Raw genomic sequence first — 27,935 nt, 5'->3', positions numbered from 1 at the left:
GACCGGGCCTTGCGACCCGCGCTCTGTAATAAAGGACTATGGGCCGTGGAGCCCAAAGCCGGAAGCTCTGAGCTCCCGGACCCGTGCATTCCTCGCCGTCACAGGCTGGCTGTGGGCGTCAAAGCTCAGCACCCACGTCCCTGGGCAGCACCCCTGCCCCCACCCTGGGCTCCCTTGGGCAGGGACAGGACAATTTGCTTCGTCATCTCATGTCTCTGTTCTCTGGGTGGGAATGGGGTGTGCATATGACTGGTGCTTGAGTCATCTAGAACCCTCAGTTCTATGGGGAGAGGTACAGGCTAGCCACATCTGAGGTGGGTCTAGGAGAGGGAGGCCATATGTGTGAACCCCGGGCCACAATCCCCGCTGCTGCTATCCAAGATGCAGATTTCGAGGCCCTTCCCTCCAGTCTTCCAGCCAGACTCTGAAGGCCATTTGGACTTAAAACTTGCTCTCCCTTGTTCTGATGGGCATGATTGTTGACATTTCAGTTTTGGGGGGGCCTAGAGGGTCTTTGGAGCAAGGGTGCCATGAGGGGATCTGAGCCTAAGGATACCTGCCCTGCCAGGCAAGTTCAGGGGGCAGGGGAGTGGCAGCTGGATCCTTGGGCTGCCCACTGGGCAGCTGGCCAGCAAGTGTCATGGGACCCCGCAGCAGGCAGTGCTTGCGGCGAGATTTCCCTTGCTATCCTGCTGGTTTTGCAGTTGGCCTGACTGGAACATCACCTTCCTGAGAGCAGGAGTTTCTGCCTGTTTCCCCAGTGCCTGGCCCACAGCCAGTGGTGACAGAGGCGGAGGGGCTGGAGCCACGCAGAGGACCAGGCAGTGAGAAACAAACAGGTGGGGTGAAGGGCTGGGGGCAGAGTCCTGGGGCCAGAGCACTGCTAACATCTCTGGGCTACTGCCAGTGGGCGGGGCTGATGGGCTGCCCTGGGGGTCCAGAGTTCCAGGCCAGGTCACCCGGGGAAGAGGTGAGCATTCCATGGACATTTCTCAGGGCGAAGCAGGTGCAATGGGCGTCAGGCTGCGACTGGCCTTCTTGCTGTTGCTGCTGTTCCTGCTTCGAAGCCTGGGGCAGCCGGTATGGCCTGCAGCCATGGCCCTGGCACTGCGCTGGCTCCTAGAGGACTCCACCTGCTGTGTGCTGCTTGGCCTGGCCCTACTGGCTTGGCCCTGGCTTGGTCCCTGGATGCCCCACTGGCTGAGTCTGGGGACCGCGGCCCTCACACTGGCCCTGCTGCCCGCACAGCTGCCCCCCGGGCTGCGCTGGCTGCCTGCTGATATGGCCTTTATCATCAGGATCCTCCGCCTGGGCCTGGACGTCAGGGCGCGTTTGAGCCGCCAGCCGCCTGACACTTTTGTGGATGCCTTTGAGCGGCAGGCACGAGCGCAGCCGGGTCACGCGGCCTTGGTGTGCACAGGGCCAGGGGACTGCTCAGTCACCTTTGGGGAGCTGGATGCCCGGGCCTGCCATGCGGCGTGGGCCCTGAAGGCCAAGCTGGGTGGCTCTGTGGGCCCGCATGCCCAGGAGACTGTTGCCCTTCTGATGCTGCCCTCCCAGGCCATTCCTGCCCTGGGCTTGTGGCTGGGGCTGGCCAAGCTGGGCTGCCCAGTGGCCTGGATCAATCCGCACGGCAGGAGGGCGCCCCTGGTGCACTCGGTGCTGAGCTCTGGGGCTCAGGTGCTGGTGGTGGACCCAGGTGAGGACCCAAGAGGCCAGCGGAGGACAAAAGGGGGCAGGGACAGGAGCAGGGAACAGACAGAGGACCACTAGTCCAAGGGTCCTGGGGCTGGTCAAGGAGCTCCTTCCTCCCCACCCACCCTCACAGGCAATTAGAGTCAGAACTTAGTTGCTGGAAAGTAATTCTGAGAGCAGCAGAATTTGTTTTTTCCTTCACCATGGCTATTTCATTTCTTTTTGCCAAAAAATACTAATTTGGGGGTTCTTGACAGAGGAATGCAGAAGCTTCTCTGCTGGCTGCTTCCTCTGGCTGGCAGTGGGCTCTTCTCCATCTGTGGGTCTCAAGTCTTCTCTTGAGAACTTGAAGGTGGGCTTTGCCTCAGTTTCTCCTCTGAACCATCCTTGCAGACCTCCAGGAGAACCTGGAGGAGGTCCTTCCTGAGCTGCAGGCAGAGAACATCCGCTGCTTCTACCTCAGCCACTCCTCTCCCACGCAAGGGGTGGGGGCTCTGGTGGCTGCCCTTGAGGATGCACCTGCAGACCCCGTGCCTGCTGACCTGCGTGCTGGGATCACACCACGAAGCCCTGCCCTGTTCATCTACACCTCAGGGACCACTGGTGAGGGCGCCTGGCAGCCCTAGTCCCAACCTCTGAACTCTCCTGCTGACCTGACCCCAGGCCTGATCTGTGCCTCAAACTTGACCTCTGAAACCCTGCCCTTTGATTGTGACACCTGGCCTGAACTCTGACCCCCAATGTGATCTGAGTGGTCTGTGCCAGAACCCTGCCTCTGCTCAGTAAACAGCCTCTGAAACCCTAACTGAACTTTGGAATTCAGCCTCTGAACTCCAAATCCAATTTGTCCTCCCTGAACCCACCCACAAATTCGCATACTTGACCCCCTTCTGAGAACCTCAAACCCCTGACCATGGAGACACACCCCTGTGTGCTGATCCCTCTTGTGCTGTCCTTTCACCACCACACCCTTCCCACTCCTTTGTTTCCTAGGGCTCCCGAAGCCAGCCATCCTCACACATGAGCGGTTGCTACAGATGTGCAGGATGCTGTCCTTGTCTGGGGTGAAAGCTGATGACGTAGTCTACACAGTCTTGCCTCTGTACCACGTGATGGGGCTTGTCATTGGAGTCCTCGGCTGCCTGGAACTCGGTAAGCCCTTCCCTGAGGACCCCTCCAACCCACAGGACCTCTAGACGGGATGTCAGAGTGGGGCTGTCAGGGTTAGAAGGTCCCATAGGTTACCCAGCTTCAGCCACCATCGACATTTTGCTGTACTTGTTTCATTTATCACTTCCTCCTCCGCTTCCACTTGTCTTTCTTACTCTCAGATCTTAATATAATTTTTTTTAAAGATTTTATTTTTCCTTTTTCTCCCCAAAGCACCCTGGTACATAGTTGTGTATTTTAAGTTGTGGATATCTCTAGTTGTGGCATGTGGGATGCCGCCTCAGCATGGCTTAATGAGTGGTACCATGTCCGCACCCAGGATCTGAACCAGTGAAACCCTGGGCTGCCACAGGGGAGCATGTGAACTTAACCACTAGGCCGTGGGGCCACCCCCTAAATTTTTTTTTTATCATAGACAACTTCAGACATAGAAAAAAGTAAGCAAATAGTTTGATTATATCTAACATATCCTCACCCAGCCTCAACAATTGTTAACGTCCTGCCAATTTCACTTCATATGTACTCTCCTTTCTTTCTGGATTATTTTAGAACAAATCCTAGACACTCTGTCTTTCAGCTTGTAAATATTGCAGTAGGTATTTCTAACATACAAGAACTTAAAAACTATAAACCATAGTGATTGTCACATCTGACTAAATCAACAGTAGCTCTTTAATCATCTGATGTACACTTCATGTTCAAATTTCCCTAGTTCTCTAATTGTCTTTTTACAGTTAAAGTCTCCTTATTGTACTTGCTTGTTTGGTCTGTGCTCCTCTTTCCCCCAAATTTCCTGTCAGACTGGAAATTCCCTCTAGAGATGTTGTTAGATTCAGTTCAATTACTCAAGAACCTTGGTGGGGTGCATTGTGCTTCCTAATTCGTCACATTGGAGGCAGCTCATAACTGTTATCCTACCTTAGGGAGGCTAACATGAATTCAGAAGCTTTAATCGGAAAACTCCCTATCAACCCTCCCCCTGATTTTTATTTTTTAAAAGATTTCATTTTTCCTTTTTCTCCCCAAAGCCCCCTGGTACGTAGTTACATATTTTGTAGTTGTGGGTCCTTCTAGTTGTGGGATGTGGGATGCCGCCTCAGCATGGCTTGATGAGTGGTGCCATGTCCACGCCCAGGATTTGAATTGGCGAAACCCTGGGCCGCCGAAGCAGAGTGTGCAAACTTAACCACTCCGCCACGGGGCCGGCCCCCGTCCCCCTGGTTTTACCAGCTCTTGAAGACCTTTCCAGAATCAGGCGTGTCATTAGGGGTTGCAAACAAAGCTGTCGCTTTCAAGGACTGGCATCTATTTTCACAGAGAGGGCTTTATATTTTACCTCTCTGCCAAAAATACAGCCTCAAAGAAGACAAACACTTGCTACCTCACCAAGCACATGAGTAACTGTCCCTTTGGGTGCAGGGATGATGATATTTAGCTTGTCAGGCTTTGTTGAGGATTAGGCTTGAGGTAGGGTGTGTACCTTCCATAGAGCCAGCTGTAGAGGAGGTAATCAGAAAAGGAGGGATCACTCTCCTGGGGTGATGTAGTGGCCCCTAAAATTTATTAATCCATGTGTCCATCCTTAAAAACATCTATATATCCATCCACCCATCTGTCAACTGAAATAAAGAGTCTGGGTAAAGGTTAATTAAAGGAGTCTATTTGATAATCAAGGTGAGGAATTCAAATCCCAGGAAACAGTCCAACAGAGTATTCTGAGGAACTGCTCCGAAGTGTGTAAGTTTAAGTGCAGCTTATGTCTCTTTCACAAAACAGTGCACATGCAGAGAAGAGGGAAAAAAACAACTTACAACTAGATTTCATATATGTCAAAAAAAGATAGGGTATATCTGTTTTTTCTCTAGATTATACATTAAAAGTAACACAAGCAAGAATTCCTTGGTTATGTATCAAATGAATTCAGAGATGCTGGCATTATCTATGTGTGGAGGGAGGCAAAAACCAGGGTCATTAATTATTCCCTCAGTCTCCAAGAAATGCAGCTGTGGATGTAGGAACTAGGTACACTTAATCTTTTCATGTTGCTGCTGTCTCCAGTTGGTGCCTTAAGTCAGGAGGTGTGGGGCTGCAAAGTCATTTGACACAGGCTGACGATGGCCTGCACAGCTGCTTCATGGAACAGCATGGATTTTATTGTACTGACTTAAAGCCTATGCAGTTTGCTTGCTAGATCGCCTGTTAGATCAGAGAGAGGGGTTCCAAAAATCTGTCCACACATCCATCCATCCATCCATTCATCCCCCTTTCTATCCATCTACCCAGCAAGACATTCATAAAACATTTATCATAATCAAGAAAGATTAATATTCACAGCCCTTATTTAGCAGTGCTCACTTTGTAGCAGGCACCGAGCTTTCCACACATTCTGGAGACAAGATTTGACCCTAGGTCAGCCTATGCTCTTCTAATGGGGGCAGTCCTGGCTGGGCCAGGGACACAGAGATGAGCCCAATATCATCCTGTACTTCAGGGGGCCATAGTTAGGTGATCAAAGCAGTTTCTCACATTGATTTGGAAGCATGACCTAAAACTCTTTCCTCTCCTCCCTCCCAGGAGTGACCTGTGTCCTGGCCCCTAAGTTCTCTGCCTCCTGCTTCTGGGATGACTGTCGGCAGCATGGTGTGACTGTGATCCATTATGTGGGCGAGGTCCTGCGGTACCTGTGTAACACTCCCCAGGTGAGGTGCTAAGATTAGGGCTCCATGGTGAACACCCCAGGTAAAGGTCTCAGGTAGATTCAGGTACAAGACTCAGGCAACGTCCCTCAGGTAAAACACCCCTGGCAAAAGCCACAGATAATGAGTCCCACACAAGGTTTCTTTTTTTTTGAGGAAGATTAGCCCTGAGCCAACTACTGCCAATCCTCTTTTTGCTGAGGAAGACTGGCCCTGAGCTAACATCCATGCCCATCTTCCTCTATTTTATACATGGGATGCCTACCACAGCATGGCTTTTTGCCAAGCAGTGCCGTGTCCGCACCCGGGATCCCAACTGGCGAAGCCCGGGCCACCGAGAAGTGGAATGTGTGAACTTAACCGCTGCGCCAGCGGGCCAGCCCCATCCACAGAAGGTTTCCAATCATGGCTCCTTCGATGATCAGCTGTGCTACCTTGGGCAGGTGATTTCACCTCCCTCAGCCACAGTGTCCTCATTTGGAAAACGAGGACAATACCTCAAGGAGGTATTGTGAGAATTAAACACCCGTAAAGTGCCTAAAACAGCGTATGGCTCAGGACAAACTCACTAGATGTGAGCTGACCTCATCCTTACAGAGCAGTGAGGTATGGACCCCCGGTGACTATCTCCAGGCAAGGTCCCCAGGTACCTCTCCAGATAAGACCTCTAGGTAACCCCTCAGGGAAAGGATCCAGCAAACTACCCCCAAGTAAGGCCCCAGGTAACTCCCCAGGATGAAGCTTCAAGTCACTCCCCAGGTTACCTCCAGGTAAATTCCTCACCCCCCACCCCAGGTAAAAGTTTCACGTAATTACCCCTATATAAGACCCCAGATATTTCCCCCAGGTAAGACCCAAGATGAGGCCTCCAGTCATCCTTAGGTATTGCTCCAGAAAAGGCCCCCAGGTAACTCCCCTGCAGGTAACCCTCCAGATACAGACTCCAGGTACTACTTGCAAGTAAGAACCCCGGGTACATCTTCTAGGTATAGGCCCCCATCACCTCGCAGGTATCTCCTCAGGTAAGGACCCAAGATAGCCCTCCCAGGTAAGGATTTCTCTTCGCCTTTCTTGGGATCTACCTGCAGCGACCAGAGGACCGGACACATACAGTGCGCCTGGCGATGGGCAATGGACTCCGGGCAGATGTGTGGGAGACTTTCCAGCAGCGCTTTGGCCCCATTCGGATCCTGGAAGCCTACGGCTCCACGGAAGGCAACGGTGGCTTTGTCAACTATCCAGGGCGCTGTGGGGCCTTGGGCAAGACAAGCTGCCTCCTTCGAGTGAGTGGGTTGGAAATGGCAGTGGCCCTGATTGAGGCTGAGCCCATAGGACCTCTGCTGACACCTCCTCACCCTCCATTCAGATGCTGTCCCCCTTTGAGCTGGTACAGTTCGACATGGAGGCCGAGGAGCCTGTGAGGGACCATCGGGGCTTCTGCATCCCTGTGGGGTCAGGTATTGTGGCTGAAAAATGTTTTCTGGGTGTGGGAAGGGTAGGGACCCTCAGTTTCCTCCTTGGCTAGAACAAGCTGCCCGAAGCTTTGAAGTCGGTGCCCAGTGGTGGTGTCTGCAGCCCTCACCCGTACCCTGAGTCCCCGGCCCATCTGTTGGCCGTCTGGGACCCTCAGCCTCAGCTCTACCTGGCTCCCCAGCCTCAGTCTCTTGCTCTGCGGGGTCTCTGGGTGTCCATCTGAGTTGTTCTCTCGAGCTTTCTGCGGAAGTCTCATCCTCCTAGGCATCAGTCTCTTGTCCATACCATCCAGGGGCTTCTCTCCCGGGGCTTTGCAAGGTCCTGGCGGTCTCTTTTCCCACCACCATTTGTCTTTGCCCCTCGTCCATCCCTTGCCATCCTTTTCCTATTTCTGGTGGTCTCCCCGATGCCACCTTCTCGCTTGTGTCTCATTTTGTCTCCCTGCCTGGCTCTCATTTCTGATCTCCCTGTCTCTATCTCTGGGTCTCTGGCGGGGTCCCGGGTGACGAAGAGTCCACTATTGGAAACCTCCGGCTGGGGGCTGGCGGGCTCCTGAGGCTCTGGTCCGTGGTTAATGCCCCAACTACCCCTACCCCCAGGGGAGGCGGGGCTCCTCTTGACCCAGGTGCTAGGCCGCCACCCTTTCCTGGGCTACCGTGGGCCCCGAGAGCAGTCGGAACGGAAGTTGGTGCGGAACGTGCGGCGCCCGAACGACGTTTACTACAACACGGGGGACGTCCTGGCCATGGACTGCGAAGGCTTCCTCTACTTCCGCGACCGCCTCGGGGACACCTTCCGGTAGGGGGCGGGGCCTCTCGGGGCGGGACCGGGGGGCGGGGCTTCTGGATCCTGAAGGGCCGGGGCGGGCCCTCGGCTCCCGCGGTGGGGCGGGGGGGGGGGGGGGGGGGCGAGAGGCGGGGCTTCCCCGTGCCGGGGCGTGGTCACGAGCGCCGGGTCCGATACCGCAGATGGAAGGGGGAGAACGTGTCCACGCGGGAGGTGGAGGGCGTGTTGGCCCTTGTTGACTTCCTGCAGGAGGTGAACGTCTACGGTGTGTCTGTGCCAGGTGCGGAGGGTTCACCTCATGGGTGGAGGGTTGTTGCCCGGTTTCACAGGTGGGGGAGCAGCTGGGGCACAGTCAGTGAGCAGAGCTGGGCCAGGCGAGAGGGTCAGCCCTGGGCACTGTGAGGTAGGCCGGCCCAGAGTGACCGCTGTGCTTCCCAGGGTGTGAGGGCAAGGTAGGCATGGCTGCCGTGCAGCTGGCCCCCGGCCAGAGCTTCGATGGGCAGAGGCTGTACCAGCACGTGCGTTCTTGGCTCCCTGCCTACGCTGCCCCCCATTTCGTCCGTATCCAGGTGAGCTCAGGGTGGCAGGAGTAGGTGGGTGGGAGGAGGGAGACCGAGGCCAGGGAGTCACCATCGGGGTTATGGTCTCTGTCCCTGCAGGACACCCTGGAGATCACGAGCACGTTCAAACTGGTGAAGTCCCGCTTAGTACGTGAGGGCTTCAATGTGGGCGTCATTGCTGACCCCCTGTTTGTGCTGGACAATCAGGCGCAGGCTTTCCGGCCCCTGACGCAGGACACGTATCAGGCTGTGTGCGAGGGAACCTGGAGACTCTGACCCCCTGGCATTCCACATCTGGACATCCAAAGGGGCCGGGCTCAACGCTGACAACCACCCCCACTTGCAGTGTTACCTCCACCCGAGACGTGCACGAGATCTCATGAATCCCAGCCCGGCCGTATCCCCTGCACAGGGTGGGACAACACTGAGTCCAGGAGCAGAGTGAGAATAAACTTGGATGTACACAAATGTCTGTGCGGATGGAGAAACAAGCGAGGAGTGCAGGGCCCAGTGCCCTCCAGAAACTTTACTTCCCCATGCCTCCTCACCAAGGGCCTCAGCTAGCCTTGAGGAGTGTCTTGTCTGGGTAAGGCCAGGGGTGTGGGAGGCGCCAGCAGTCTCGCAGCCACTGCAGGGTGGAGAGATGAGAGCACTGACTCCATCTGTGGGTCTCTGTGGCCTCTGACGGGGCCGGCCCAGGCCAGCAGATGTGGATGTGGTCTGCAGCATGTGGGGAGAAGTGCAGTGATGGGCGATCTGACAAGGGCCGGAGGGCATTGAACTGAGAGGCAAGAGAGCAGGAAGTAACCAGGAGAGGAGCCTTCCTGGCACAGTGCACGTGTAAAGGCCCTGGGGCAATAGGGGTGGGGGAGCGGGTGAAGAGCCCTCTGCAAAATGGACTCCGCAGCGTCTTGGGGGCCATAAGTGCTCTCCGGGGTATCGTGGGAGCTGTGGGGAGGGGCGTGCAAGCGCTGGTCTTCGGGCAGTGGAGTCCGCATTGTGTCGGGGGCTTTAAATGGTGCCTGAACATTGTGAGATCTGCAGACTAGGGGCAGAAGGAAGAAGGAGGGGGAGCCGCGAGCTCCGAGTCCTTTAGGGAGTGTAGTGTGCGCTGTCTCAGGGCTGGAAGGGCTTCCTGGGGCATTGTGGAGACGTAAAAGGAACGCGCGGGCGCCGAACCTCTGGGAAATGCAGTCTATTCCGTGTCCGGGGCTCTAAGTGCTGCTCAGTCGTTGTAGGACCCGCGGACGGGAAGCCTCAAGGAAGTGTGGTCCTTGTTGTCTCCAGGGCAGAAAGCGCTGCCTGCGCGTTACGGGTGTTGTAGGCAGGCACACGTGGGTGCAGAGACTGGGAAGCGCGGTCCGCACGCACTCAGGGTCCGGAAGTGTCTCTGGGGCATCGTGGGAGCTGTAGGCAGAGGCTAGCGGACGCTGAGGCCTCTGGGAAGTGTAGTCCGCGCAGGGCCCGGAAGTGCCCCCTGGGCACATCCGTAGGAGCTTTGGGCGAGGCGGCGTAAGCTGTAGTCCCTGGGGCCGGGCTGTGCCCCTGAGGTGGGGTGAGTGCCGGTTACTCTGCTGCGAGGGGATGGTACCCCCACGGCGTCCCTGGGCATTTTGGCGCCGGTTCGGCCATAAGAATCTCCGTCAGCGGTGGCGGTGGCCTGAGCACAGCTGACTGGCGCCGCAGGCCGTCCCTGGGATTGGCTTTCACAAAGTAGTCATTCTTGTTGTCACTCCCTGTTTCTCGGCCCAGGGACTGAGGGAGCCCTATGAGCCTCCCATGAAACCGCAGCCCCTTCAATGCACCTGTAGGGGAGGAAGAACTATTCCTCTACCCTCTAGGTCCTTCTGCCTGATCTAAGAACTAAATTGACGTGAGGCAGAACAACAGGAGAAAACCAAAGTTTGATAACGTGTACATGGGAGAAACCCAAGAAAACTGAGCAACTCGCCAAAATGGCTGAAGCTGCTACCTTAAATACCATCTTCAGCTAAAGAGGAAGGAGGATGTTGGCGGTAGTGGTGTGGGTCTTGAGGCGAGCGGGGAGGCAATTCATATGGAGATGGAAAAGCAAATGTTTGGTAAACGAGTGTTTTCTTGGCCGTCTGTAAACAAGGGGATCCGGAAGAGATCTTTTGATAAACTGGCCCTTGCTAAAAGCCTCTGTCTACCACACCTAGAATTACCTATGATGATGGCCTGTCGCGGGGACAGGTCTTCTACCTAAAATTCTTTCAGGCAATTGGGGGAAGGTCAAAGTGTCTTTGAGTCTCTAGTTCTTGAAAATAAGCCAAAGAGACACATTTTGGGGTGGCAAATTCTTCTTCTTTTTTTTTTTTGAGGAAGATTAGCCCTGAGCTGACATCTGTGCCCATCTTCCTCTGCTTTACATGTGGGACGCCTGCCACAACGTGGCTTGACAAGCAGTGCCTGGGTCCACACCTGGGATCCAAACCGGTGAATCCTGGGCCGCTGAAGCAGAATGTGGGAACTTAACCACTGTGCCACCAGGCTGGCCCCCTGGGGCGGCAAATTTTGATTCCCCACACACCAGTGTGCACAGCTGGGCTTGGATCCGGGCCCGCTGCAGTCCAGTCCTCGTCCCTTGCACACAGTAGGTCATCAGGCTGGTTCACACGCCTCTTCCTTCTAGGAGTTGCCCTGCTTAGGAAAGGAGGCTGTGTGAACATAGCAGCAGAGGCCCAGGCTGTCCAGCCCTGCCCCCCCCCCCCCGGTGCACACAGTAGGTCCAATATCATTTGACAGCTGGCACATAGCAGCAGAGGCTGGGCTTACCCCCGCCTTGAGGCTCATTTTCCTGCCCTGCACAGAGTAGGTCCTTGTTACCTTAAGGCCCTTGTACTCTCTGGGACCAGAGACCAGCCTGGAAGGGAGCTGCATGGATGAAGCAGCAGAGGCGGGAGCTGGCCACCCCCAGTGTGACCAAGTGCTCCTGCCATGTTTTATAACCGTTGCGCAAGACCTGCTTGACCCTGCTCTCCAGGCTTCCATGGGCTCCTTTGCCAAGCTGCCCAAGGTGCCAGCCTAAGCCAGTATATCCACTTCTCTTGCATGTACCATACTGTGAGTGGGTGTTAAGTTGTGGCTGTCCTCCTGATGAGGAACACTGCATTCCTGTTTGCCCACTCTGACCAGCGAGGCTATGTCACCGCATTTCTTACTAACAGACAAAGCTAGCATTTGTGATGTGAACAGAAAAAATTCACTCAATCAACAGAATACCATGGGCCAGAGATGCATGGGGGAGGGGTGCAGGGACATGTGCTGGACTCAAACCTGGTTCTTTGCATCCCAGAGCTTGCAGTGTGGCGTGAGAGGTGGCCACTTACATGCTGTGTGGCCTGGGGCAAGTCCCTAGAACCACCTGTCTACCCTGCATTGGTTTCCTTCATTTTAAAATGGGGCTGATGATTGTGCCCACCTTGAAAGTGATTGTGGAGATTAAACCAGAAGAGTGATGGGGAAATTCCCCCAGAGGATTACCTGTTGTCCCTGATATTGGCATCTTGGTTTTGGCTGTCAATGAGGGCCTGTTTCTTCATCTGCAGAGTGAGCATGTCCACCCCACCTTGAAGTGTCATTGGAAGGGATCGTTGTCAACAGCAACAGAAATAAAACTGTGCCTAAGAACCCTCATGGCTCCCTTGGGGCCAGGCCAAGTCTGGTACTTCTCTCTTCACGGTCTGTCTCATCCTCATCGAGTCTCAGGGTGGGTTGTAGTGTTGTTGCCACTTTATGGTCAAGGAAACCCTGGTTGAGAGGTGCTTTAACCGTGAGTTATTTAGCCAACCCCGTCGTTGCAGGTGTCACATAGGGGCCATAGATGTTATAGAAAGATCTCACTGTGGATCCACAAGTTTACAGGTTCACTAGCACTTTATACAAATCTTTGCCTCCCCAAGCCCCAGCCAGCTTGGGGGCATTCACACATTTTGCTATTACATTGGCGAGAATTAAAACATAATTGTGTACTTCTCTTATTTTCCCCCAGACTAGAAACTCGGTGAATTATTATTTATTGAATATATCACGTGCATATTTTATTCTTATTTCATTCAGTTGATCTTTCTGTTTCTTCTTGTCCCACACTGCTCTAACTAGCATAGCTTTTAGTAATGTTTTAATATCCAATAAAGAATTCCTTCTCTTTACTCTTATTTCAAAACATTCTTAGCTAGTTCTCTTAGTCCATTTGGGCTGCTATAACAGAATACCATCGACTCAGTGGCTTATAAACAACAAATTTATTTCTCACGGTTCTGGAGACTGTGAAGTCCAAGATCAAGGTGCCAGCAGATTTGGTGTCTAGTGAGAGCCCACTTCCTGGTTTGTAGACGGCTGTCTTCTCACTGGGTCTTTGTGTGGTAGAAGAGGCACAGGAAGTTTTTCTCATCTCTTTTTATAAGAGCACTAATCTCATTCTTAAAGGCTCTGCCCTCATGACCTAATCACCTCCCAAAGGCCCAGCACCAAATACTGTCACGTTGGGGATTAGGTTTCAACATATGAATTTTGGGGGGACACAGACATTCATACCATAACACTAGTCATGTGTCAGAACTCTTCTGCAGTTCTACCTTCCCTCCTCCCAAAACACACTGGTTAGGAAGAGAAGTGAAAGGTGGTGGAGAGCAGTGTGCTTTATCATTGTTCTTGTAGGGAGGATGCTGGTGCAGGGCTCCCTGCAGTGGGTGGGGGATGCCTTCTTGGGAGGACCAGCAAATCCCACGAACAACAGCCCTTGTTGGCCTAGGGAATAAATCATGCCTAGCACATAGCATGTGAGTTTTCCAGATACAGTCAGATACTATAGTGGCAGCTCTGATGGTGAAGTTTGTTAAGGAATACCACGTCCACAGGGTCTTGTCCCATCTTTCCCTGTCTGCCCCATGTTAAGTGCCCCACCCTCACCCCTTCCCCATCTGGGCCTATGCTTTCAGGTTTGATGGTTCAAGATGAGTTTTTCTCGTTCAATAAATGAGTCATGATGATAAACAATGATGGTTATGAGCTCCTTTCTCTAGACCCTTCTTGTCCCTGGTGATGGCGCTCTGAGGAGGTGTGACCATGGCTGCTGGCTGTCCTGCAGCCAGACCCCCACTGAGTTAGAGTCTTCTGTGTTTCCTCACATTCCCCTCCATCCAAGGAGAGCTGGGCAGGGCCTCATGGTCTGGAGCTGTTGCTCAGGTCTCTGCTGTGGGAGGTTGGATGACAGGAGGCCCACAGGGAGGACCTTCTGGGAAGAGTATGGTGTGGGGGGAACCTTTTGGGGAGAGCGAGGCCAGATCTGAGGGGATAGCAGGCGTGGCAAGAGGGTAGGTCCCCAGGGCTCTTTTGGTGCTGGGGAGTGGGATAGGCAGACTTGGTCCAGACAGTCCATTTCAGGGTCAGGACTCCATTGGGGAGCCCTGAGGAGGGGTTGTTGGGGGCAGAGCTCACAGAGGAGTAGAAAGCCATGGAGCAGACATGGGTTGGTGTTGCCAAGACCACGGAAAACACAAGTCCTGTGTGAAAGTGAATGTGAACTGCCCCCCACCCCCACCCCCCCAACACCAATGACTGGTTAGATGAGAGTTCTACCCGCAGGCATCTGCCATTGTGAGAGGAAGCTGTGGCCTGTGCAGTAAAGGCCTCAGTTCTCAAAAAAGATGGTGCTGGCTTGAGTGGAGTTGGAGTTGGTGATGGACATGGGTGGGTGGGACTTCCCAGGTGTGGTTCCAGGTGGCGAATGTGAATGAACATCTGTTAATTTAGAAGTTATCTATTTTAAGGTGACTTGAAACACACTGTTTATTTGCTTATTGCATGATGTGGAGTTTGCTTTAAAATTAATGTATGAATCTTTTGAAATAGAAATGTCAAGAGCAAACCTGATTCCCCAAGGGGAAGGGGTGGGTCCTGTGGTCTAGGGCGCGGTGTGGTTTAGGTGGCTGCCCTCACACAGGAGACCTGGCCTTTCTTGGGCTCTGTCTCTTCATCTGTCAAGGGGATGGTCAAGCTCGTGGTGTGGGGGAGAGGAGGGGACAATTGTAACACCCAGAGCAGGCCTGGCATGTGGGTTGTACTGGGGTGCCATCTGCCCTGGTGTGGCATGTGTCAGTCTTTTGATCTTTGTTATGGCTGAATGCTATTCCACTGTATGGGTATTCTAGGATTTGTTTATCCATTCATCTTTTGATGGACATTTGGGTTCCACCTTTTGGCTACTGTGAGTGTGAACATTCCTTTACATGTACTTGTTTGAGTACAGTAGACCACACTTATCCTCAGTTTCACATTCTATGGTTTCAGTTAGCCACGGTCAACCATGGTGCAAAAATATTAAATGGGCAATTTCAGAAATAATTCATAAGTTTAGCTCGTCATTCTGAGTAGTGTGATGAAATCTCATGCCATCCTGCTCCATCTCACCTGGGAGACGAATCACACTTTGTCCCGGGTATCCACACTGTACTGTATAGGAGAAAACATAGTATATATAGGGTTCGGTGCTGTTCTTGGTTTCAGACATCCACTGGGGATAAGGGGGGGACTACTGTACCTGTTTTCAGTCCTTTGGGTTATATACCAGAGTGCTGACTGAAGTTTTAGCAGAATCCCTCTACCTATTGTGGGGCAAACAGACCATGGGGAGGATGAGGGGGGATACCAGTTCAGTTAAGGGGCTAGGGCCATGATGAGGGGAACAAGGATGGTGGCAGTGGAGTGGTGAGGAGTGGAGCCTCCTCATTCTGGAACCCAAGATGAGGATTATGGGGGGCCCCTTGGTTTCGGCTCTGAGTGAGTAGAGGGATGGAGTCACCACTGAGCAAGACAGGAAGCAACTAGAGGGATAGCATTGAGCCAATGAAGTCTAGGCTGCCTGCAGACTCCGGAGTGGGGAGCCGAGGGGCAGCTGGCCATAGGCCCCAGGAGCTGAGGGTGACATGACTGTGGTGTGAGGGCCGGCCAGAGAGGAGAGAGGGAAGGGAGTGTCCCTATGGCAGGGAAAGTCCAACAGGTGTAAAGAATGAAGAGATCCACACATGGAGTGGAGCAGTCGTGCAGCTCCAGGTGGGGCCAGGGCTTCCTGGAGACGTGTGTCCACTCTCCTATGGACTCCGGGTTTGGGCCTGGGTGTCTCTCAGCCCTGGGCATTGTGGAATCCTGGCCCCTACCCTGAGTCTGCTCAAAGCAGGGATGGAGAGGAGATGACCACGCCGGGCTGGGCAGGCATGTCTGTAGCCCCAGAGCTCTGTGACCTTTGAAGTGTGGACAGATTTTGGGACCCCTCTCCCTGGTCTAACAGGCGATCTAGCAAGCAAACCACATAGGCTTTAAGTCAGTACAATAATATCCATGCTATTCCATGAAGCAGCCGTGCAGGCCGTTGTCAGCCTGTGTCAAATGACCTTGCAACTCCACACCTCATGACTGAAGGCGCCAGCTGGAGACATCAGCAATGGGAAAAGATAAAGGATACCTAGCTCCTACATCCACAGCTGCACTTCTTGGAGACTGAGGGAATAATTAACAACCCTGGTTCTTGCCTCCCTCTTCACATAGATAACATCAGCATCTCTGAACTTGTTTGATGTATAACCAAGGAATTCTTTTTTTTTTTTTCTGCTTTATCTCCCCCAACCCCCCCGTACACAGTTGTATATCTTAGTTGCATGTCCTTCTAGTTGTGGGATGTGGGATGCCACCTCAACGTGGCCTGATGAGCGGTGCCATGTCCGCGCCCAGGATCCAAACCCTGGGCCGCCGCAGCGGAGTGCGTGAACTTAACCACTCGGCCACGGAGCCGGCCCCTCTTTTTTTTTTTAAAGATTTTATTCTTTTCCTTTTTCTCCCCAAAGCCCCCTGGCACATAGTTGTATATTCTTTGTTGTGGGTCCTTCTAGTTGTGGCATGTGGGATGCCACCTCAGCATGGCTTGATGAGCGGTGCCATGTCCACGATCAGGATTTGAACTAGCGAAACCCTGGGCTGCCACAGCGGAGTGTGAGAACTTAACCACTCAGCCACGGGGCCGGCCCCAGGAATTCTTGTTTATGTTACCTTCAATGTATAATCTAGAGAAAAACCAGATGTACACAGTTCTTCTTTTTCTGACATATTTGAAAACTACTTGTAAGTTTTTTTTCTCTTTTCCTCTTCCCTGCACATACACTGTTTTGTGAAAGAGAGATGAGCTGCACTTAAACTCACACACCTCGGAGCAGTTCCTCAGAGCCCTCTGTTGAACTGTTTTCCTGGGGTTCAAACTCCTCACGCAGATTACTGAATAAACTCCTTCACAAACATCACCTAGACACTATTTCAGTGGACAGAGGACACAGTTGTGACCTTCACCAGGAAGGAGTGGTGGTGGCTGGAGGCTGCCCAGGGGGACCCTGTCCTGGGAGGTGAGTCTGGAGAGGCCATGTAGGTATTTGCTTTATGATTATTTATTAACACCCTGGATCAGGGGCCCTGCGCTGCTGGGGGAGACCGGGCCCTCCCTCCCAGAGTCGTGGCTAGGGGCCTGAGGCATGGGGGCTCAGCCAATCTTGGTTGCTGGGCTAGGCCTGAGTCCCTGCATGGCCTGAGAGCCAAACATGAGAGCCACTGGAATCCTTTTCTCCATGGCTGAAAGCGCAGCCTCTGTCATGAATTCATGGATCCATCTGTAACCATGTGCTGTGAACCAGCAAGTTTTACTGTGACCTTTCCCTTTTTCTAATTTATTTTTTATTTTATTTTATTTTTTGAAGAAGATTAACTCTGCACTAACATCTGCTGCCAAGCCTCCTCTTTTTTTTTTTTGCTGAGGAAGACTGGCCCTGAGCTACCATCCATGCCCATCTTCCTCTACTTTATATGTGGGACGCCTATCACAGCATGGCTTGACAAGTGGTGCATAATTCTGCACCCAGGATCCGAACCAGCGAACCCTGGGCTGCCGAAGTGGAATGTGTGAACTTAAACACTACACCACTGGGCCAGCCCATCCTATTTTTTAGATAAGAAAATTGAGGTTCAAGAAGGTTGAATTGTTCATTGTGCAGAATTAATGCAGCAGGCCTGAAACTTAGAGGGGCTAGCTTGCACGTTGGCCCTTGGCTCGCTTAGATTTTGGGAGGGTTCCCATTATTCCTGAACACTTAGCAGCTCACTGAGCCCAAACTGTTTGTGCAAACATAGCTTATGTCGAACACCTGATTCCTTCTGGGAGTGGGGGATTTTTGGTCTCTGCCAGGCAGTGAGTGCCTACGTGACGAGCTTACGATAAAAACCCTGGTGCTGCGTCTCTCAGGAGCTTCCCTGCTGGACAACATTTCACATAAGTTTTCACAACTCATTGCTGGAGGGATTAAATGTGCTCTGCGCAGCTGCACTGGGAAAGAACTCTGGAAATTCATGCCTAGATTCCCCTGGACTTCGCCTCATGTACATTTTCCCTCTGCTGAATTTTCTCTGTCCTTTCACTGTAGTAAATCAAAGCCGTGTGGACGACTCTATGCTGAGTCCTGGGAGCAGTCCTCATGAATCACCAAACCTGGGGTTGTCTCAGGGGCCCCAACACACTCACCCTGGATCACACAGCTTGTCAGTGGCAGGGCAGGGACACAAGTCAGAACTTCCATCTCTGATTTCTCAGAACACCTAGAGGGGAGGTTTGCAGAGTCTGAGAGGAGACTTCAAGCTGGAGGGAAACCTGACAGGCAAGGCCCTTATGAAGACAAATGAGAACATGGGCCCCATTCCCAGGGAGCCCCTAATCCAACTGGATCAGGGAGGAAGACCCAGGAGGAAGGAAGACCAGGGTCTTCTCAGAGGTGGCAGCAAGTGTGGGTGACCCTGAGGTCCCAGCTAACCCTTGAGAGCCTGGCCTTCGTGGGGGCATTTTCCTAGTTTACTTCCACATCTTGAGCTCAGTCACTTAGATCTACCGGTCACGGGTGAGCAGATGGCAACGCACACGGGATTAGGGACACTGAGCAGAGGGGCCTGACAGTGGTCAGGCCAATGGCCACTCCCCTCCCAATTCTGTAGATGATGCTGCAGAGGAGCATTTATTTAAAACACAGAGAGGGGACAGCCCAGTGCCACAGCGGTTAAGTGTGCATGTTCCGATTCTCGGCAGCCCGGTGTTTGCCAGTTCGGATCCTGGGTGCGGACATGGCACCGCTTGGCAAAAGCCATGCTATGGTAGGCGTCCCACGTATAAAGTAGAGGAAGATGGGCACGGATGTTAGCTCAGGGCCAGTCTTCCTCAGCAAAAATAGGAGGATTGGCAGTAGTTAGCTCAGGGCTAATCTTCCTCAAAAAAAAAAAATTTAAAAAATAAAACAGACACAGTCTAAAGAAATACTGTGTTCGTGTTAATAGACAATCATAAAGCAAATACCCATGGCCACCTGCCAGGTTAAGACAGAACAGGGCCTCCTCCTGCCACTGCCCCAACAGCCCAGCCTTCTCTGCTCAGGAAACGAGCTCCAGACTTCTGTGATTGTATGAGAGCTCTCCAGAGACACAACCAATAGCTTATACATAAAAGGAGATTGATTTGGAGGAATTGGCTCGCATGATTATGGAGGATGAGAAGTCCCATGATCTGCCATCTGCCAGCTGGAGACCCAGGAAAGCTGGTGGTATAACTCAGTGTGAGTCTGAAGGCTGAGAACCAGGGCAGAGGATGGGGCAAATCCCAGTGCAAGGGCAGGAGAAGAGGAGACGTCCCAGCTTAAGCTGTGAGGCAGGGGAGAAGGAGCAAATTCTTCCTTTCAAGGCCTTTGGTTCTATTTAGGCCCTTAATGGATTGGATGATGCCCACCCACATTGGGGAGGGCAATTTGCTTGACAATTTGGGTCCACTGATTGAAATCCTAATCTCACCTGGAAACAGCCTCACAGACACACCCAGAGACAGAAATAATGTCTTACCTGGGCACCCTGTGGCTCATTGATAACCATGTCCTTCCTTTCCTTTATAGGAAGCCAAACCACATGGTTTGCTTCTGCTTCTTTTTGAACTTCATGTAAATACAATCATAGTTGATGCTTTCTTTTGTTAAGATTTTTACTTTTTTTCCTTTTTCTCCCCAAAGCCCCCCGGTACATAGTTGTATATTCTTCGTTGTGGGTCCTTCTAGTTGTGGCATGTGGGACGCTGCCTCAGTGTGGTTTGATGAGCAGTGCCATGTCCGCGCCCAGGATTGGAAACACTGGGCCGCCTGTGGCGGAGCGCGCAAACTTAACCGCTTGGCCGTGGCGCCAGCCCCGATGCTTTCTTTTCTCTCTTGCCTGTTTTGCTCAGCATCATTTCTGGAGTTTGTCCACGTGGAGCTGGAATCTGTCCCCTGTGTGGCTATACAGTGTTCCATCGTAGGGCTAGCCCAAGCTGGTCCACCCATTTGGCTGTTGACGGGCATTTGGGTTGTTTCCCATTTGGGGCTATTATGAACACTTGCCTGCCTCTCCTGGAGCATGGGTGTTTCTCAAGGGTTGCGTCTAGGAGTAGAGTCCTGGGCCATTGGCTGTGTCTGTCTTCAGCTTTATCCACACAGCAAACAGTTTCCATAGGGGCTGTCCTGTTTTACATTCCCACCAGGCATATGTGAGAGTTCCAGTTGCTCAGCATCCTCACCCACACTTGGTATTGTCAAACTTTTAAATTTTATACATTCTGGTCAGTGCCTAGTAGTATTTTTCCATTTCATTGTGGCTTTTATTTTTATTTCCATGATGACTCATGATAGTGAGCTCCTTTTCATGTGCATATTGTCATCTGGATTTCCTCTTTTGTAAAAGTCTTGCCCCATTTTTCTCTTGGGGTACCTGCCTTTTCTCATGGATTGGTAGGAATTATTATTTGCTCTGGATGCTAGCTGTGCATATCTTCTCCCTCATTCTGGCTTGCCTTTCACTCTGTTTACGTTTGATGAACAGATGCTCCTAACTCTTGGCACTACAATTTATCAAGCTTTCCCTTTATGCTGAGTGTTAGTCTGACTAGGAAAACTCTTTTCCACCTTGAGATCATGAAGGTAGCCTCCTGTGTTGCCATGAAAGGCCTCATTGTTTTCCTTTCACACCTAACTCTTTATGTGGATGTCCCTTTTATGAAACAGCTGCTCCTTCCTCAAGCTCTGCAGGGCTTACTCTGGCACAGGACAAGAGTACGCTTGTAGGGGCTGGCCTGGTGGCGTAGCGGTTAAGTTCGCACGTTCAGCTTCTTGGTGGCCCAGGGTTCGCCAGTTTGGATCCTGGGTGCGGACATGGCACTGCTCATCTAAGCCATGCTGTGACAGGCGTCCCACATATAAAGTAGAGGAAGATGGTAATAGATGTTAACTCAGGGCTAGTCTTCTTCAGCAAAAAGAGGAAGATTGGCAGCAGTTAGCTCAGGGCTAATCTTCCTCAAAAAAAAAAAAAAAAAAAGAGTCCACTTGTGTGAGAGTCCATGGCTGGGCTCTCTCTTCTGTCAGTTGCATTGGGTTTCTTCATCTCTCTGAGTTCTGACGACTGCGTCTTGCTGACAGGCTTGGAAAGAGACTCTGTACCTGGTGGATGTGGTGATTATCTTCTCACACCCTCTCATGGTCTCCCAAACAAGTAGTGGGTGAACAGCTGGCTCTGCAGGTCAGGGGGCTTTTTGTGCTTCTAGGTCCCAAGGATGGAGGACAGAAGTGCCGTGTGGACCTGGCTGCCTATCTCTGAGCCTGCTCGCTCTCCTCAGGCACCTGCCCTGGGCTCCAGGCTTGCAGCACCACCATCTGCTTCTGGCCTTTTGCAGGTACTTTTCCCTCCACTTGGTGCCCTTACCACGATCCTGGGTAACCTGTTGATAAGAGTGTTTTGTATCCTGAAGCCTTGGGCTGTATCAGTGTGAACTCTTGGGCATGGGGAGCTTAAAACTAAGTAACTAAGGTCAGCCATGCAACACTCCATGCCTACGTGACTGAACCCAGCAAAACCTGGATACAAAGGCTCAGGTGAACTTCCTTGGATGGCAACACTTTGCACATGTCACACATTGCTGGGAAAATTAAGTGCTCTCTGTGAGATTCCACTAGGACAGGGCACCTGGAAGCTCATACCTGCTTTCTCCTGAACTTCACCCCATACACCTTTCCTCTTGCTAACTTTTAATCTGTATCCTTTCACTGTAATAAACCATATCTATGAGTATAATAGCTTTTCTGAGTCCTGTGACTCCTTCTAGTGAACTATCGAGCCTGAGGATGGCCTTGGAGACCTGGGCACGCTGGGTGACTGGTTGAACCGGCTAGGCTCAATTTCTCCAAGCTCTGCTCTCCATCTGCTATCATCACCCTGGCTTCTGAAAGTCTGTGGTGGTATCCACTGGGAGAAGTGGACCATGTATCTTCCAAATTATTACAAGGAAAACCCAAACACAGAATAAGAACCACAAGAACAAAACATAGGCCACAAAGTGGATAAAAGTAATAAAAGATACCTTAAAACCAGAAAGCAAGCACACTATTCTGCCACACTGAGACGTGCTGGTTAGAGGGTTTGTTGTTGTTTCAGGTACCACTGAGAGGGGCAGAAAGTTAATCTAGGACACACTTTCGGTCCTAAACTACATCCAGATCTTAGAGATGTTAAAACGTGATACAGGGGCTGGCCCTGTAGCCGAGTGCTTAAGTTTGCACACTCTGCTTCGGTCGCCTGGGGTTTTGCTGGTTCAGATCCTGGGTGCGGACATGGCACCGCTCATTAGGCCATGTTGAGGTGGCGTCCCCCATAGCACAACCAGAGGCACTCACAATTAGAATATACAACTATGTACTGGGGGGCTTCGGGGAGAAGAAGGAAAAAAAAGATTGGCAACAGACATTAGCTCAGGTGCCAGTCTTTAAAAAAAAAAAACACGTGATACAATCTGTGTCTTAGAATTGATGAACTATGGTAGGATAAGATGCCCAAACTGAAACCAGACAAATCTGGTCTTATTTATTATAAATAAATGTGTAAAGGGTAGGCTCACCTGTTACAAGATAAATCACTCAGGAGGTTCAAGGCTCTGACCTCCCCTTCCAGCTGAGATGGTACCTCCCACCATAGCTGTCCCCAGACTCTCAGCACCTGTAGGCCCTGGCATCCTTCCCTCTCCCCTGAAGCCCCCTCCTGTCTTCACTTCTCTCCAGCGGCAGCCCCACCTCACTGCCTCTGTCCTTTGTCTAATCCCAGAGGAGTCTTCCAACCTCTAGAACAAGATAGAACACATTTCCAGCCACCTAACCCACTTCTGGACTCCCTGGGCCCCTTCTAGTTGGTATCCCCCAAAAGTAACACTATTCTGACCATGGATTAGTTTTGCCTGTTTTTGAACTTATGAATGGAATTCCACAGTGTGGACTATTGCATCTGAGATTCAACAGTGTTGTTGCACATAGCAGTGACTTGTCATTGCTGTGTGCGTGGTATTTCACTGCATGGATATCCACAGTTTATTTATCCATGTTGGGTGAGTGTATCAGTCAGTGTCCAGTCAGGAGGCAGAAGCCACACAGTAATTTGAACAGGGTAAATTTGATATAGGAAGTTATTAACTATAACTATTAATTATAACAGGGGAATTAATGCTGAGAGAGAGTGCCCAAGGTAGGAGTAAACTTTAAAGGTGGGAGCTCTTTCCTCAAGGTTGGGGTTCAGAAGGTGTGTTTGCAGCACACTGGGTGGCAGAGAAATTCTCTAGGTTGCCCAGGCTAAGCAGGAAATGCCACTTTGGTGTGGCAGTGGGCCAGGCTAGACGTAGGCCTGCAGAGGGAGTTAAGGTGGCCCCTGCAGGTTCAAGGCCTACAGCACGATGTGTCTGATGGGAGGCCATTAGGAACCTGCTCACCAGCAGGGCAGCTTGGGGTGCACAGTATCTGTGTCAGGAAGGCTGCAGTGAGGCTCTTACAAGGCCAGGGCCAAGACTGCGAGCTTGCAAGAGAACGCTTGCTTTGGCCAGAGCACCTCTGGACGTCCTCCACATGCCCTGCTGCTGTTATGCAGTAGCAGGAAGAAGAGAAGAGAAACAGGAAGACTCTCTTCTCCTGTGGTTTCCCTCTGGTGCCGTCTTCTGACAAAGCTAACGATGTGCTGACTGCAAGGGAGAAATGCCTGCAGGGTCCAGCCCACTACCACAGAGCAGGTAACAAGGGTAGACATGGAACTGAAAGGAAATAAATTGATAACTGATGCAGTGGGCTTTGGGTTGTTCTCAGATTTTTCACTTTTATATATAGTTGCTGTAAACATTTTGCCATGTCTTTTGGTGCACATAAGTACTCGTTTCTGTTGGGTGCATTCCCTGGAGTGGAATTGCTGAGTCAGAGTGTACATATGTTTAGCCTAGTAGATACTGTCAAAGTTTCCCAAAGTCATTATTTGCTCCATTTCTTTTTTTTTATAAAAGATTTTATTTTTCCTTTTTCTCCCCAAAGCCCCCCAGTACATAGTTGTATATATTTTAGTTGTGGGTCCTTCTAGCTGTGGTATGTGGGATGCCACCTCAGCATGGCCTGATGAGTGGTGCCATGTCCATGCCCACGATTTGAACCGCCCAAACCCTGGGCCGCCGAAGCAGAGCACATGAACTTAACCACTTGCCCACAGGGCCGGCCCCTACTCCATTTCTTATTATAATAATTTTATTGAAAAACTGTCTATCACATTTCATTCATCACAACCTACAGGCCAGTTTTATGCTTTGGGCCATGAACAATACTAAGCCTATTAACAATATGTGGTTGTGTTAGTTTTCTATTCTGTGTAACAAATTATCACAAACTCAGTGGCTGGAAACCACAGCCATTTGTTAGCTCACGGTTCTGTAGGTCAGGAGTCTGGGAGACCTCAGCTGGGTTCTCTGCTCAGCATATCACAAGGGCGAACTCAAGACTTTGGCAGGGCTGGGCTCTTATCTGGAAGATCAGGGAAGAATCTGCTTCCATGCTCATTCAGGTTGTTGGCAGATTCCAGGTCCTTGTGGTTGTGGGACTGAGGTCTCTGTTCCCTGGCTGGCTGTTGGCCAGGGGTTGTTCTTACCCTCTAGAGGCCGTCTGTGGCTCCCTCCATCTTCAAAGCCAGCAATGGTGCATCAAATCCCTCTCGTGCAATTCTTTCTGACTTCCTTTTCTGCAACCAGCCGGAGAATACACCAAGCTTTGAAAGGGCTTATGTGATTAGGCCACCGGGCCAGATCGTCTCCCTTCTTTTAAGGTCAATTATGCCAAATAACATAACTTAATCACAGGAATGATAGCTGGTCATTTTCACAGGTCCCAATTCCAAACTTCCTCACCAATGCTTGTTGTTGGGGTTTTATTTGCTATTTAAGATTGAGCAATACATCACATTATTTTTTTTTAAATATTATTTTTTTTCTGCTTTATTTCCCGAAATCCCCCTTGTACATAGTTGTATAGCTTAGTTGTGGGTCCTTCTAGTTTTGGCATGTGGGACGCTGCCTCAACATGGCCTGATGAGCAGTGCCATGTCCACGCCCAGGATCCGAACCGGCAAAACCTTGGGGCACTGCAGCGGAGCCCGTGAACTTAACCACTCAGCCACGGAGCCAGCCCCGTTCATGTTGTTTTAATTTGTATCATACTTACTCATGTTGGCCATGTTATGAACACTGAGCAGAATGCCAGGAACGGGGTATGTGAACGCGGCAGGCAGGCCCTGCCTTCACTGTGCAGGTGTTTCCCTGATTACTTCTGAGCATGTGTGTCTTCACTGGTTTGTCGGCCAGCCAAGTTTCTTCTGATGTGAATTACCAATTCATAGCCTTCCTCCACTTTTCTATCAGGTTTTTAGTCATTTTATTATTGATTTGGAGTTAAAAAATATTTTGTTTTTTTGTTTATGTTGCAAATGTTTTCCTCCAGTATTTTTCTTATCTTTTATCTCTGTTCATAGTATCTTTTCTCACATTTAAGTTTAATTTGTTAAACTTATCAGTTATTTCTGTAGTGATCTGGGTGCTTTTTGTGTTTTGTTTAAGAAATCATTTTAGGGGCCGGCCCCATGGCCGAGTGGTTAAGTTTGCATGCTCCACTTCGGCGGCCCAGGGTTTCGCAGGTTCAAGTCCTGGGCGCAGACATGGCACCACTCATCAGGCCATGTTGAGGTGGCATCCCACATGCCACGACTGGAAGGACCCACAACTGAAAATACACAACCATGTACTGGGGGGCCTTGGAGAGAAAAAGGAAAAATAAAATCTTTAAAAAAATATATCATTTAAAAAAATAAAAATCTTTAAAAAAACCCAAAAAAGTGGGGCTGGCCCCATGGCCGAGTGGTTAATTTCGCACGTTCCGCTGCAGGCAGCCCAGTGTTTCGTTGGTTCGAATCCTGGGCGTGGACATGGCACTGCTCATCAAACCACGCTGAAGCAGCGTCCCACATGCCACAACTAGAAGGACCCACAATGAAGAATATACAACTATGTACCGGGGGGCTTTGGGGAGTAAAAGGAAAAAATAATCTTTAGAATATATATATATATCTCATTAAAAACATCCTGGTATTTAAAAAATCTGTAATTTAGTTTTGAGTGTGTGAGGTGAGAATCTATTTTCCTTCCATATGGGAAGCCAATTGTTCCAACATTTAGTGAAAGGCTACGTTGTCTTCCCTGATTGTCTTCACATGCACCAAATTCCAAAGGGTTTGTTTCTAGATTGGTCTAGTTGTCCACCTCCTGCACCAATACCACACTGTTTTAATATTATGTAACTTAACAATGTTTTTACCCAGTAAAGCAAGCCTTCCCTACTTGTCATGTTTTTCCAAATTGTCATAGCAATTCTTGGACTCTCCCACATGCATTTTAGATTCATTTTTTTGGATTATGTATATTTAAAAAAAGACGCTATGGGATTTTTTTTTTTTTTTGAGGAAGATTAGCCCTGAGCTAACACCTGTGCCCATCTTCCTCTACTTTTTTATATGTAGGATGCCTGCCACAGCACGGGTCCACAAACGGTGTGTAGATGCGTACCCAGGATCCAAACTGGCGAACCCCAGGCCACCGAAGCAGAATGTGCAACCTTAACTGCTGTGCCACTGGGCTGGTCCCAACCCTACGGGATTTTTAACTGGAGTTGCACTTAATTTATAGGTTGACTTGGAGAGAATGGACATATTTAATATTGCATCTTCTGATCCATGAACATACTATATGGCTCCAGAGAGTCAGGTCTTTTATGCGCATTCCTTGCTGTGACACTTGCAGACTGTCATTTAAGGCTGCCAATGATTTCATTGTACAGGAAGTACTGTAATCATTTTAGTGAAATTCCTATAACTTAACACTTAGGGTTGTCCTTTCTTCCCCCGTCACAAACAACACCTGCAGTGTACACAGACCTTTGCACCCTTTGTTCTGATCCCTTTATTTCCTTAACAAATGAGTGCGAGTGTGCCATGCCACTTCTTTCTCTCTGGCCTGACAATCACAAACAGACATACTTACATAATATGTAGAATTTGTTTGTTTCTCCCAAAATTGGACCACAGAATATCATATCTTAAGGGAACCTCTCTAACTCATTAGATCTAGACCGAGTCCTTTTAAATGCTGCGTGACATTCCAAGGTGCAGCTGTCCGCCAATTAAACAGCCATTCCTATAAAGGTGGCATTCAGGTTTTTGTTTTTTTTTTTTTGAAGATTTTAGTTTTCCTTTTTCTCCCCAAAGTCCCCTGGTACATAGTTGTATATTTTTAGTTGTGGGTCCTTCTAGTTGTGGTATGTGGGATGCCACCTCAGCATGGCTCGATGAGCAGTGCCATGTCCATGCCCAGGATTCGAACCTGCGAATCCCTGGGCCACTGAAGCAAAGCTCGCGAACTTCACCACTCAGCCAGGGGGCCGGTCCCCCAGGTGTTTTTCTTTTTTAAGTTGGGTCTTTTCTTGCTTCTAAACCAGGTCGCAGTAAGATCCCTGAATACATCCTTTTGTACTGATGTATTTCAATAGGATACAGTCCAAGAAATGTTGCTAGATTGGAGAGTCAGTTAACCTAAAAATGTTAACAGGTACCACCAGTTTGCTTTCCCAAAGGCTGCAGCAGGTCACAGTCCACTGTCAATGCCAGCAAGGAGTTTTGCTGCCATTACAATTTTCTGCCACCTGGTCAGGTAGAGTCACAGCTCATGGCCACTTTAAATCCCATGTCTAGGCTTCAAGTGACAGGGACATTGGTTGTTCCTCCTTGTGACTTGTCCATTTGTGTTTTGCCAATTTTCTTTGAACATTTGCTTTGTTCTTATCAATTTATGGGAGTTCTTTATCTTTTTTTGGATATTAACCGTGGTGTATGTACAGATTTGTCGCAGACTCTTTTGATCTGGTTTATGTATCTCTTTGCTATACAGAAATCAGAGTTTATGTAGTCACATGAGATTATCCCCGCTTCATAAAATAACTAGATGGATTTCTGTATCCCTTGGGCTTCTGTTGTAGAAAATGTATTTCTACTAGATTTTTAAATGTGTTGCCATAGAGTTGCTCATAATATAAATAAATGTGTATCTCTTATA

The 27,935-nt window shown here is 50.4% G+C and overlaps 1 protein-coding gene across 4 annotated transcripts; it reads left to right on the top strand.

Moving 5' to 3' along the window:
• The first annotated feature begins 89 nt into the window (after positions 1-89).
• SLC27A5 (solute carrier family 27 member 5) lies at positions 90-27,935 on the top strand. Of its 4 annotated transcripts, XR_011498538.1 has the most exons (11): positions 846-1,699; positions 2,089-2,298; positions 2,689-2,847; positions 5,440-5,564; positions 6,650-6,844; positions 6,928-7,018; positions 7,634-7,832; positions 8,003-8,100; positions 8,480-8,966; positions 21,036-21,164; positions 26,348-27,935. XR_011498538.1 is itself a non-coding variant. In XM_044760171.2 (10 exons), exons 1-10 carry the CDS (start codon positions 982-984, stop codon positions 8,654-8,656), a joined length of 2,103 nt encoding a protein of 700 aa, XP_044616106.1. In that variant the 5' UTR covers positions 90-981; the 3' UTR covers positions 8,657-8,848. The 4 variants fall into 4 exon arrangements, 2 of the variants coding, with proteins under 2 accessions (XP_044616106.1, XP_044616107.1); XM_044760171.2 differs by lacking the exons at positions 21,036-21,164; positions 26,348-27,935 and adding an exon at positions 8,259-8,389 and having other exon boundaries at positions 90-1,699; positions 8,480-8,848; XR_011498539.1 differs by lacking the exon at positions 21,036-21,164.

This window comes from Equus asinus, chromosome 26, assembly GCF_041296235.1.
Source record: "Equus asinus isolate D_3611 breed Donkey chromosome 26, EquAss-T2T_v2, whole genome shotgun sequence".
Classification (NCBI taxonomy): Eukaryota; Metazoa; Chordata; class Mammalia; order Perissodactyla; family Equidae; genus Equus; species Equus asinus.
This window is presented reverse-complemented; position numbering and strand designations above follow the sequence as displayed.

What these genes read in the sequence shown, in the direction of transcription:
- SLC27A5 (XM_044760171.2), top strand. Translation starts at nt 982, where the DNA reads ATGGACATTTCTCAGGGCGAAGCAGGTGCAATGGGCGTCAGGCTGCGA. An exon ending in CCTCGGCTGCCTGGAACTCG is followed by an intron (nt 2,848 to 5,439) that starts GTAAGCCCTTCC and finishes CCTCCCTCCCAG; the next exon opens with GAGTGACCTGTGTCCTGGCC. An exon ending in AGACAAGCTGCCTCCTTCGA is followed by an intron (nt 6,845 to 6,927) that starts GTGAGTGGGTTG and finishes CCCTCCATTCAG; the next exon opens with ATGCTGTCCCCCTTTGAGCT.